General features: G+C 48.4%; 1 protein-coding gene across 1 annotated transcript in view; it reads left to right on the forward strand.

The window, feature by feature from the left end:
- LOC130131671 (protein SON) overlaps nucleotides 1-13968 on the forward strand; it is a 174341-nt gene that overhangs the window by 14469 nt on the left and 145904 nt on the right. Inside the window, exon 4 of the mRNA XM_056301450.1 lies at nucleotides 1776-1963. Coding sequence (XP_056157425.1) covers nucleotides 1776-1963 — 188 coding nt within the window. The remainder of the gene's footprint in view (nucleotides 1-1775; nucleotides 1964-13968) is intronic.

A 13968-nucleotide genomic window follows, 5' to 3' on the forward strand; every position in this document is an offset into this window, starting at 1 on the left:
TCAGTGCAGCAAAATTTATGCTCCATCATTAGCCATCACATAGTTTCTACCCCTTTGAGTGGCAATATCTTTTCACAGTTCTTTGTTGTTAAATCCCGTTGATATACAACACTTGGCTGTTCCTTGGAGGATATGATGCAAGGGAGAGTGTAGCTGGCTGTTAAAACCTAGTATAAGACAAGAGTCACATTGGGTGTAGCAGTACAACAGGTGATATTAATACAGGTGATATGAACACAGGTGCTATGAACACAGGTGATATGAACACAGGTGATATGAACACAGGTGTTATGAACATAGGTGATATGAACACTGGTGATATGAATACAGGTGCTAGGAACACAGGTGATAGAAACACAGGTGATATGAATCCAGGTGATATAAACACAGGTGATATGAATACAGGTGATATGAGCACAGGTGCTATGAACACAGGTGATATGAATACAGGTGATGTGAATACAGATGATATGAACACAGGTGATATGAATTCAGGTGATATGAGCACAGGTGCTATGAATACAGGTGATATGAACACAGGTGCTATGAACACAGGTGATATGAATACAGGTGATATGAGTACATGCACTATGAACACAGGTGATATGAGTACATGCACTAGGAACACGGGTGATATGAATACAGGTGATATAAACACAGGTGATATGAACACAGGTGATGTGAACACAGGTGATATGAGTGCATGAACTATGAACACAGGTGATATGAACACAGGTGATATGAACGCAGGTGATATGAGTACATGTACTATGAACACAGGTGATATGAACACAGGTGATATGAATTCAGGTGATATGAACACAGGTGATATGAATACAGGTAATATGAACACGGTGATATGAATACAGGTGTTATGAACACAGGTGATATGAATACACTTGATATGAGTACATGTACTATGAACACAGGTGATATGAATACAGGTGTGCCTTAAGATTTTGGTTTGCCCTTTGATGTGCCGTGGGCACAAAAAGTTTGAAAACCACTGTCTTAAGGGCATCAGGGTAGTGTCGCGGTCTATTCCGTTGTCTACCAACATGGGGACCGCGGTTTGAATCCCCATGTTACCTCCGGTTTGGTCGGGCGTCCCTACAGACACAATGGCCGTGTCTGCGGGTGGGAAGCCAGATGTAGGTCTCCATGGAGACCTCACCATGGAGACCTACATCTCCCAAAGACATTTTGGTCTCCCAAGACCAAAATGATTCCAAAATGAGTGTTCTTTTTCACAACCAGCTACTCCATGTTGGCATTCACTGAAAATGGCTGACACACTGGGTGGGGGGGTATATCAGCAATCATTGGTTGTTGGGCTGATGGTAGCCAGTAGGAAAAAAAAAATTCTCCCCAATTGCACTTGGCCAATTACCCCACTCTTCCGAGTTGTCCTGGTTGCTGCTCCACCCCCTCTGCTGATCGGGGGAGGTCTACAGAGTATCACATGCCTCCTCCAAATGTGGGTCTCCATTTTTGTCTTGGGAGACCAAAATGTCTTTGGGAGACCAGTAATGATTCAAACAGCCTAGTAAATGGCTCGTTTCGTTGTTTTACATGACTCCAGTTAACAGATCTTTGAAATAAGTAGACTTAGCTAGTGGGCTCCCAGTGAGCTCCAGAATAAGTGTCCTGCAATGGTAATACTGATATAACCAACAGCGGTGGGCTGGGTTATTTGCAAAGCTGCACCTCTCTTTCCTTTAGATGTGTTGGCTGTCCATCGTAGCATCTGAATAAGATGAATGCTGTTTTCCCAGGTGGTGAGGGCAAGTCCAGATGCCACAAGGGACATTATTCAAGGAAGAGGAAGACGAGGAAGAGAAGGAAAGACAGTGCTTCAACAGACTGTGACTCTGAGCTGGAGTCAGAACAGAAAGGCAGCAGCAGTGGGTGTGTGCCGTCTTCAGCATGCCGACAGGACCTGCCTGATATCATCCCCAAGCAGGTAAACAAAAGCAACAACAAAAAGACGGACTGACTGACTGACTGACAGACAGGTAGATGGGTACATTTTGTAACTTGAGAATGCAACCTTAAAGAGCCTGAATTGTTTTACAGTGATTTTTCTTATGTTCTCATACAGAATTTATGCAACAATGAAACGAAAAATGGTTTTTATGTGTTTAATTAGTTTTAAACATCTACGAAGAAATGACATTTCCTATTTTGCAAGATGTTTTGAATTCTCCCTCCATGTCTTGTCGCATGACAACTCGTTTTAATACACCCAATCATCTTTAACCTGTGGCGACAGGCATGGGTGCAAGTCCATGAACACTGGGGTGGCGTCCAGCGCTTTACCTGTGACCCCGTCCATAGGGGTAGTGTTGTGTCAGGAAGTCCGTGAACACTGGGATGGCCTCCAGCGCTTTACCTGTGACCCCGTCCATAGGGGTAGTGTCGTGTCAGGAAGTCTATGAACACTGGGATGGCGTCCAGCGCTTTACCTGTGCCTCGTCCATAGAAGTAGTGTTGTGTCAGGAAGTCCGTGAACACTGGGATGGCGTCCAGCGCTTTACCTGTGACCCCATCCATAGGGGTAGTGTCGTGTCAGGAAGTCTATGAACATTGGGATGGCGTCCAGCGCTTTACCTGTGCCTCGTCCAAAGGAGTAGTGTTGTGTCAGGAAGTCTGTGAACACTGGGATGGCGTCCAGCGCTTTACCTGTGACCCCATCCATAGGGGTAGTGTCGTGTCAGGAAGTCCATGAACACTGGGATGGCGTCCAGCTCTTTACCTGTGCCCCGTCCATAAGGGTAGTGTCATGTCAGGAAGTGTATGAACACTGGGATGGCGTCCAGTGCTTACCTGCGACCCCGTCCATAGGGGTAGTGTCGTGTCAGGAATTCTATGAACACTGGGATGGCGTCCAGCGCTTTACCTGTGCCCCGTCCATAGGGGTAGTGTTGTGTCAGGAAGTCCGTGAACACTGGGATGGCGTCCAGCGCTTTACCTGTGACCCCGTCCATAGGGGTAGTGTTGTGTCAGGAAGTCCATGAACACTGGGATGGCGTCCAGCGCTTAACCTGTGACCTGTCTGTGAATGTTCTCATTTATCCAGGTCATGGTTATCCAAAGGAGTTGAATCAAGTGCAACTGGACTTGGTATATATCCGTGAAGACATTTCGCCTCTCATCCAAGAGGCTTCCTCAGTTCGTGCCTTTCTGACTAGACCAAGCTAGTCTGACTGGCTGGTGATGAGACTCAGAATTTATCCTCTTTGGAGTCGTTGTCAGAGCTATAGATGTCCATGGCTCTTTGTGTCCCGTTGTTTACCAACGCCCGTTGCTAACAGAGCCATAGATATGAGTGGCTCTTTTGTGTACCGATGTTTGGCCGCGTCCGTCGTTATCGGAGCCATAGATATGCGTGGCTCTCCTGTGCTCCGTTGTCCAGCCGCGCCCGTCGCCATCGGAACTATTGATTTGCATTTATTTAGCAGCGACGGTCGTTGGGGGTGTTAGTTTCGACTTCATTATTCAGTGGTCATGAGAGTCGTTGGAGCCATTAGTGACGACTGTTGTTCTTGGAGGCTAGGCTTCTTGAGTCTCCTGAGTAGAGATGAAAGGACGGCATTGTAGGTGGGACATAGGTGGTGTCGCAGACCTTCTCCTCTGTTGAGGGGTGGTTTTTCCAGTTTCACATAGATGGCTTCCTTCACCCCTCTTTCAAACCATCTGTCCAAAATGTGTACGTTGCTGTCCTCGAAGGAGTGTGTCTTCTCCTTTAGGTGTAGATAGACTGCTGAGTCTTGTCCTGAGGAGTTTGGCCTTCTGTGTTGGGCCATCCGTTTGTGTAGTGGTTGTTTGGTTTCTCTTATGTATAAGTCAGTGCAATCCTCATTGCATTGTACATCATACACCAGATTGCTTTTTTGGGTGTGTGGTACACTGTCTTTGGGATGAACCAGTCTTTGTCAGAGTGTGTTGCTGGGTTTGAAGTATACCGAGATGCGGTATTTGTTGAAAATTCTCCTGAGTTTCTCGGAGACCCCAGAAACATACGGGATGACTGTGCTATTCCTTCTGTTCCTTTTCTCCTCGTTGCTCACCTGGTTGGTCTTTTTGGAACGTGTTGCAGTTTTCACAAAGGTCCAACTGGGGTAGCCGCAGGTTTTTAAAGCTCCCCTCAGGTGGTTGTGTTCTTCAACGACTCCAAAGAGGATAAATTCTGAGTCTCATCACCAGCCAGTCAGACTAGCTTGGTCTAGTCAGAAAGGCACGAAATGAGGAAGCCTCTTGGATGAGAGGCGAAACGTCTTCACGGATATCTACCAAGTCCAGTTCCACTTGATTCAACTCCTTTGGATAACCATGACCTGGATGAATGAGAACATTCACAGACATGTTGCGGAACAATTTGGGTCTGACACCCTTAAAATGGTGAGGGAATATGAAAGAATGGCTCTGAAGATTGCAGACTACAGAAACCACTTGCGATTCAATCTGAGATGCAGACAACACAGGCTCATACCCACTGGCCTGCGCCTGTGTACCACAATGAAAGGACATAGAGCAGACAGAATCATAGAGAAGGCACAGAATCAACTCCTGAATGAAAGAGTGAGACAGGTCCATTTCACTATTGAAGGGCTGAAGGAGAAATCTGACCAACTACTCCAGCAAATAACATCCCACTTGCCTGGTGCAGTCTTGGAGAGGATCACTGATTTCACCAAGAAAGCCCAACTATCTCAACACCACAAAACCAAAGAAAGGAAGACAAGGAAGTTTCAAAACTTACAGCGACGAACAGACAACACTAGCCAAGCAGTTATACTTACCTGGAGACAAAAGACTGAACATCCCACACAAAACGGAACGCAGAACAGATGGATCAAGAATCTGTCGGACAAGGTACTTTCCCAATCAGAGAAGGAGGTCTTAGCCAAAGGACTGAACTTCACCATGACACCCAAACAACTACCTATAGTTGACCTCATCACATCCACAGAATCAGCTATAAGAAAAAACAATCTAAGGGAAACCGAGGCGGAACAGTTTAGGTTAAAGGTATTAGCAGCTCTGTCCAATGTGAAACTCCCTCCTTCCAACCTAACCATGGAGGAAAGGAAAGCCATAACAGCCCTGAGCAAGGATGAAAACATCACTGTCCTTCCAGCAGATAAGGGGAGATGCACGGTTATCCTCAACACAACAGACTACCACGCCAAGATCACGTCATTACTCAGCGACACCGACACCTATGAACATCTGAGACGTGATCCTACTAGTGGTTACAAGAGAAGAATAATAGAGTACGTACAGAAACTACAGAAAGGAGGAACCATTGATCGGATACAATGCCACCGTCTCTACCCACAAGACAACATTCCATGCATATATGGACTCCCTAAGATCCATAAAGATGGAACCCCCCTCAGGCCCATCATCAGCAGCATAAACTCGGTCACGTACAACATTGCCAAACATATAGCCAACATCTTGACCCTTTAGTGGGCGAAACACCTCACCATATCCAAAACTCCATTGACTTCATGGGCAAGGTCCAAGGCGTAAAACTGGAACCGGATGAAACCTACGACGTGTGACCTCATTATTCACTTGCATCCCAACCATGGAGGCTTTGGAAACTGTGAGGCAACGTTTGCTATGGGACGACACCCTCCACAATAGGACCAACCTCAGCCCAGACCAGATTTGCCAACTACTGGACCTTTGCCTGAACACTACATATTTCCAATTCAGGGGCCAGATTTACAGACAGAAACACAGCTGTGCAATGGGCTCACCAGTATCACCCATTGTGGCCAACTTATATATGGAAAAGGTAGAACACAGGGCCCTGAACTCCTTAAGAGGAACACCTCCGAGCCACTGGTTCAGATATGTGGACGACACATGGGTCAAAATCCAAACACCATAGGTGCAAACATTTACCAAACACATCAGCTCAGTGGACAAGAACATTAAGTTCACAAGGGAAGACGTAAAGAACAACAGTTTGCCCTTCTTGGACTGTGACGTCCACATTGGGGAAGACAGGAGCCTCCACATTGGGGTTTACAGGAAACCTACACACACAGACCAATATCTACTTTTCGACTCACACCACCCTCTGGAACACAAACTGGGCGTCATCAGAACTCTGCAACACAGAGCTGACCATGTGCTCAGCAGCACTCAGGCCCAACGAGAAGAACACAAACACCTAAGGGGAGCTTTAAAAACCTGCGGCTACCCCAGTTGGACCTTTGTGAAAACTGCAACGCGTTCCAAAAAGACCAACCAGGTGAGCAACGAGGAGAAAAGGAACAGAAGGAATAGCACAGTCATCCCATATGTTTCTGGGGTCTCCGAGAAACTCAGGAGAATTTTCAACAAACACCACATCCCGATATATTTCAAACCCAGCAACACACTCAGACAAAGACTGGTTCATCCCAAAGACCGTGTACCACACACCCAAAACAGCAATCAGGTGTATGCTGTACAATGCAATGAGGATTGCACTGACCTATACATAGGAGAAACCAAACAACCACTACACAAACGGATGGCCCAACACAGAAGGCCAAACTCCTCAGGACAAGACTCAGCAGTCTATCTACACCTAAAGGAGAAGACACACTCCATCGAGGACAGCAACGTACACATTTTGGACAGAGAAGATACTAGATGGTTTGAAAGAGGGGTGAAGGAAGCCATCTATGTGAAACTGGAAAAACCATCCCTCAACAGAGGAGGAGGTCTGCGACACCACCTATCTCCCACCTACAATGCCATCCTTTCATCTCTACCCAGGAGACTCAAGAAGCCTAGCCTCCAAGAACAACAGTCGGTCACTAACGGCTCCAACGACTCTCATGACCACTGAATAATGAAGTCGAAACTAACACCCCCAACGACCGTCGCTGCTAAACAAATGCAAATCAATAGCTCCGATGGCGACGGGCGCGGCTGGACATCGGAGCACAGGAGAGCCACGCATATCTATGGCTCTGTTAGCGACTGGCGTTGGTAAACAACGGGACACAAAGAGCTATGGACATCTATAGCTCTGACAACGACTCCAAAGAGGATAAATTCTGAGTCTCATCACCAGCCAGTCAGACTAGCTTGGTCTAGTCAGAAAGGCACGAACTGAGGAAGCCTCTTGGATGAGAGGCGAAATGTCTTCACGGATATATACCAAGTCCAGTTGCACTTGATTCAACTCCTTTGGTTTACCTGTGACCCCGTCCATAGGGGTGGTGTCGTGTCAAGAAGTCTATGAACACTGGGATGGCATCCAGCGCTTTACCTGTGCCCCGTCCATAGGGGTAGTGTTGTGTCAGGAAGTCCATGAACACTCGGATGGCGTCCAGCGCTTTACCTGTGCACCGTCCATAGGGGTAGTGTCATGTCAGGAAGGGCATCCCACGTAACGTTTTGCATAATCAGTAGTCGAATTGACAAGACTATACTAGATCAGTCGAGATCTGGATTAACACTGACCAGCATTGGTGCTGTGGCCTCACAGGGTACCGATGGAAACTTTCAAATCTGCTGTGGCGACCCCTAAAAAATGGAGAACAAGCCGAAAGAAGAAGACGAATTATCTGTAAGCTATTATTTGCATCAAACCACCCCTCTGTTTTGGTGACTGCCTACAACCTCATCTTCATTTAGTGTGACCTCTTAGAAGAATATAGGAGGGAGAGATTAGAAAGCAGTTTTCAATGTAAAAAATGTTGGGGTGTGTGGGGCTCCTGTGTGGCTATATTGTAGTCCCCATGATGCAAATCAAAGAAACACACGGCTGAGGTTTATTTTGGCAATGAAGTTTCTGACCAAGGAAATTGTCCTATTTGGCACATTTCTTTTTCTTTTTTGGGGGTTTTTTCCCCCACCCCTTTATCTCCCCAATTGTACTTGGCCAATTACCCCACTCTTCTGAGCCGTCCCAATCGCTGCTCCACCCCCTCTGCTGATCCAGGGCGGGCTGCAGACTACCACATGCCTCCTCCAATACATGTGGAGTCATCAGCCGCTTCTTTTCACCTGACAGTGAGGAGTTTCACCAGGGTAACATAGCGTGTGGGAGGATCACGCTATTCCCCCCACTTGCCCCTCCCCCAAACAGGCACCCCGACTGACCAGAGGAGGCACTAGTGCAACAATCAGGGCATATACCCACATCCGGCTTCCAACCTGCAGACACGGCCAATTGTGACTGTAGAGACGCCCGACCAAGCTGGAGGTAACACGGGGATTTGAACCGGCGATCCACATGTTGGTAGGCAACAGAAGAGACCGCTACGCTACCCAGACGCCCATATTTGGCACATTTCTCTGATGACATTTGACAATGTTGTCTAGCTGTTAAAGAGAGACTGACACGCCCTTTCTGAACACATTTTTTAACATTGGGAGTTTGAATCATAACCGAAATATGTGTGGTTTTATGAATTCAAAGCTATAGGCTACTGTCTTCCTGGTGACATGATCACTGGCCAGAGGGTCGGCAGCCAACAGATGTGACATCTCCCTGCCGGCCAGTATGAGTGGCACCTGCCCTTGATTGGCCTGTGATTAGGTGCACCTGTGCTGGGGACTCTGACGGGGTGGTTGGCAGAGATACCTCGTCGAGTCTTGGAACTGCGGATGCCCGTGTCTCCTGAGCCCTCCTGAGTGAGAGAGTGTTTCGTGTGTTTAGTATTTTATGTTAAATCGTGTTTGCATTTTTGCCTGCCCTGTTTGGCAGTGGTTTTTGGTTGTAGTATGTTTTCTGGAGTCCAGTAAAGCGCCTTGGTATTTAACAACTGCCTCTGCCTCTTCTCTGCGATTGGGTCCAAACGCACGGTGTTACAGCAAGACTCGACCAGACATGGACCCAGCAGAGTTAGAGAAGTTGCGCGTCACCGTTGCCGCCCGGGGTGCGGATCTGGTCGAGGAGCGCAAAGAGCTCCAGTCGCTGAAGGCGAGCATCCACTCGATCTGCTGTGCTTTGGAAGAGATCCGCCCCATGCTTCAGAAGCGGAGAGTGGATCACTCCCAGCTGCAGCAGATCAAAGCGCAACGGCAGCAGATGATGGCCGCCATCACCGGCCTCGACACCTCTGCTCTCCAGCAGCAGCTGCCTGCCCAGACAGCGCCACCTGTGTCGGTTAAGTCCACCCCGACCAGTTGGGCTTGGCTGCCCAGCGTCCCCGGGCATCCGCGGCCCAGCGTCCCTGAGCCTCCGCGGCCCAGCGTCCCCGGGTGCTTCCGAAACCTGCTCCACGAACGGCTGCCACGCCGCCTCCTAGTCCCATCTGCCCCGCGGCTGCCACGCCGCCTCCGAGTTCAGCTAGCCGCGCTGCTGCCACGCCACCTCCGAGTCCCGTCTGCCCTGCGGCTGCCACGCCGCCTCCATTCCCTCTCCCCCGCGGCTGCCATGCCGCCTCCAAGTCCCATCTGCCCCACGTCTGCCACGCCGCCTCCGAGTCCAGTTGGCCCCGCGGCTGCCACGCCACCGCCTGCGAGTTCAGTCCGCCCTGTGGCCGTCCTGCCGCCTGCGAGCGCTTCAGTTTGCCCCGCGGCCGTCCTGCCGCCTGCGAGCTCTTCAGTTTGCCTCGCGGCTGTCCCGCCGCCTCCGAAGCCTGGTCACCCTCCCGCCAGTCCACGGGCCGCCTGCCAGAGATGCTCGGCCTCCTGTATCCTGGTTGCCCTTCCGATCGGCCCCAGCCCTCGGGCTGCCCGCCGGAGAAGCTCTGCCTCCTACGTCCTGGTTGCCCGTCCGATCGGCCCCATTCGTCCTCCCCCTGGGCCCCTCTGTCCGTCCTGCTGGGTCCTTTTTGTTTTGGGACATCTGGAATCCGTCCCTGGGAGGGGGGTACTGACACAACACTGGCCAGAGGGTCAGCAGCCAACATGTGTGACATCTCCCTGTCGGCCAGCATGAGTGGCACCTGCCCTTGATTAGCCTGGGTGCACCTGTGCTGGGGACTATTTGACGGGGTGCTTTGCAGAGATACCGCGTGGAGTCTTGGAAAAGCTTCGCGTCGGCCTGCGGATGCCAGTGTCTCCTGAACCCTTGTCTGCCTCCTCTGTGTGAGCGAGTGTTTCGTGTGTTTAGTATTTTATGTTAATTCGTGTTTGCATTCTTGCCTGCTCTGTTTGGCAGTGGTTTTTGGTTATTGTATGTTTTCCGGAGTACAGTAAAGCGCCTTAGTATTTAACAACTGCCTCCTCCTCTTCACTGCGATTGGGTCCAAACGCACGGCGTTACACCTGGGTGGTCGTTTGGGTGTGGGTCGGTGTTTGCGTGGGCGGTAGTTTTAGGAGTGGAATCCCGGTTTGGATTTCTAGATTCTGGCAGCTGAGCAGGTGCGCTACAACAATCACATTCCATGCTGTGGATTAGTGTGGGCCATTAGTCAAGTGGAGAGCATTGGGAGATGCTCACCTCACTGGAGCTTTCATCTCACATCTTCAGGAACCAGGAACACTTTATTTGTCATTTCACCTCATGTACTTGTGCACATGAAGTGAAACAAAATGCCATTTCCCACAGCTCACACAGCCCACAGCAGTGCAACATACAGACAAAACCACATCCAAGAAGTACAAGAACACACCTGTTCAAACTAACGCATATATCCAAATAAATAAATAAATCACTATCCAAGGGAACAAACGCCAGCCAGGATGACTGTCGGAACTGCCGCTCTGCGTGGGCTAGCAGTTAGCCTAGCCTGCCCCGATTACACGTCCTGTCAGTTTGTTTAGGTCCATTTATTCGAATTGAAACATACAATTGGGAAAAAAAAAAGATTAAATAAGACTGCACACTTTTGCATTTTCGGAGAGATCCGTTTCTCATAACCCGATGGCTTCATACCACTGTCTCAGCGATCTCCCTTCTCTCGGAAGGGAGAAAAGGCTAATGCCAGGGCTGGCACCAGTGCTCGGGCACCCAGGGACCACGCATTTCACATCCGATCACGGCATGGTGGTAGGCCTACGGCATGGCAGTGCAATACAACTTTGCGAATAATATGTTCGATGATACAAATAACTGTTAGATAGATAGATAGATAGATAGATAGATAGATAGATAGATAGATAGATAGATAGATAGCAATATATCGTAGCAAAATCGATAAAGTCTCAACAAAATAGCACAAACTCGAGCCAAGTAGCTAGCAGGAGGGGGTGAAAGAACGGGTTCTCTGTGGTTTTACAGCATCTTGCTATGGACACACCCTATATGCAAATTGACTGGTGTCTACATATCCACCGGCACAATTTTTCATTGGACACCATCTACAGTCAATCACAGATCTCTCGAGTGGCCATAGACGCGCTGTTTTGGCCACTGAATTTCTCCGTGGTCACATTCCAACTTGGAACATAGCCTATCAATAGGAATTTTCAGATTTTGATGTCAGTGTCACTTTAAATGTTCAACAACGCATGGCGAGGTTGTGTGTTATAGCAAATAACATCACGAGGGTTTTATTGCTTCATTATCATTTCACATTACGTTTTGAGAATGAATAGATTAGTTTGTGTTGCGCGGCATTTTTTCCACTTCATCGCGCTGTGACACCACTGGTGCTGACAGCGAGGTGGTCCATGTGAAATGCTTTTATTGTCTGCGCCACATAGTTTCACAATTTACCAGTCAATTCAGGGACGCCTGGATTTAGTCCTAAGGTGGTTTGGATTTAGGTTTGGCGATGCAAGACTGATGTCAAGATAGCAAAGTAACAGTGCTGTCTTAACTATATTAGTTGGTACCATCAACTCACTGCCCATATAACACCATTTCAGTTTACCATTCTGAAACATCCGGCTGGCTTCTTGGCTGGATAGCTGATGTCTCATTTTCCTTCTGTCATTTAGGGTCACACTCCAGCTCGAATCTATAATGTCCATCTGGATTTTCCCTACCAGTAAATGTTTCATGAGCGGTTTGTTTACTTCTCTCCTCTCAGCCCATGGAGGGTTACTAAGCCAGTAGCTCACTGAATGAAAAATACCTGGAGTGCAACTCGACCCAAAACAGCTTGTAAATCAGAAGTAATGAAAAAATGTGTAGCAATATTTAATTAATTTAGTCCCTCCAGCGAGTTCTGGGTCTACCTTGGGGTCTCCTCCCAGTTGGATGTGCCCGGAAAACCTCCAAAGGAAGGTGCCCAGGACGCACCCTGATCAGATGCCCAAACCACCTCAACTGGCTCCTTTCCGCACAAAAGAGCAGCGGCTCTACTCCAAGCTCCCTCCAGATGTCCGAGCTCCTCACCCTATCTCTAAGACTGAGCCCAGACACCCTGTGGAGGAAACTCATTTCAGCCACTTGTATCTACGATCTCACCCTTTCGGTCACTACCCAACGCTCACGACCATATGCGAGGGTTGGAACGAAGATTGACTGGTAAATTGAGAATTTTGCCTCCCAGCTCAGCTCCCTCTTCACCACAACGATCCGGTACAATGTCCGCATTACTGCTGATGCTGCACCAATCTGTCTGTCAATCTCCCGCTTCATCCTACCCTCACTCATGAACAAGACCCCGAGATACTTGAACTCCTTCACTTGAGGCAACAACTCATCCCCAACCCGGAGGGAGCAATCCACTATTTTCTGGTAGAGAACCATGGCCTCAGACTTGGAGGTGCTGGCTCTCATCCCAACCATTTCACACTTTTTTATATTTGTTTATACAGAACATGTATGTTTAGTATACTCTTGAGATTGATGTAAAATTGCCTAAAATTGAGAACCATTTTTTCTTTACGTAATGAACACATTCTAAAAGAAAATTTAGTTTTGAGACTTGTATTATATATCCAGTGGTTAGTCCTCCAGATACACTTTTACATGGCAACAGACATTGAAGTTGGAAAAAAGTATTGATTGACAGCATTCTCAAAATGTCATCTTTTTGGTCGTCTCTGGTTGCCTCTGCTGTCCTTTATGATCTACTACTACTTTCGGCTGCTCCCGTTAGGGGTCGCCACAGCGGATCATCCGTTTCCATTTCTTCCTGTCTTCTGCGTCTTCCTCTGTCACACCAGCCACCTGCATGTCTTCCCTCACCACATCCATAAACCTCCTCTTTGGCCTTCCTCTTCTCCTCTTCCCTGGCAGCTCTATATTCAGCATCCTTCTCCCAATATACTCAGCATCTCTCCTCCACACATGTCCAAGCCATCTCAATCTTGCCTCTCTTGCTTTGTCTCCAAACCGTCCAACCTGAGCGGTCCCTCTAATATAATCGTTCCTAATCCTGTCCTTCTTTGTTACTCCCAGTGAAAATCTTAGCATCTTCAACTCTGCCACCTCCAGCTCCGCCTCCTGTCTTTTCGTCAGTGCCACTGTCTCCAAAACATATAACATAGCTGGTCTCACAACCATCTTGTAAACTTTCCCTTTAACTCTTGCTGATACCCTTCTGTCGCAAATCACTCCTGACACACTTATCCACCCACTCCAACCTGCCTGCACTCTCTTTTTCACCTCTCTACTGCACTCCCCATTACTTTGGACAGTTGACCCCAAGTATTTAAACTCAAATGCCTTTGTCACCTCCACTCCTTGCATCCTGACCATTCCACTGTCCTCTCTCTCATTCACGCATAGGTATTCCGTCTTGCTCCTACTGACTTTCATTCCTCTTCTCTCCAGTGCATACCTCCACCTCTCCAGGCTCTCCTCACCCTGCACCCTACTCTCACTACAGATCACAATGTCATCCGCAAACATCATCGTCCATGGAGACTCCTGCCTGATCTTGTCCGTCAACCTGTCCATCACCATTGCAAACAAGAAAGGGCTAAGAGCCGATCCTTGATGTAATCCCACCTCCACCTTGAACCCATCTGTCATTCCAACCGCACACCTCACCATTGTCACACTTCCGTCATACGTATCCTGCACCACTCCTACATACTTCTCTGCAACTCCTGACTTCCTCATACAATACCACACCTCCTCTCTCGGCACTCTGTCATAAGCTT

This window comes from Lampris incognitus, chromosome 21 (genome assembly GCF_029633865.1).
Source record: "Lampris incognitus isolate fLamInc1 chromosome 21, fLamInc1.hap2, whole genome shotgun sequence".
NCBI lineage: Eukaryota > Metazoa > Chordata > Actinopteri > Lampriformes > Lampridae > Lampris > Lampris incognitus.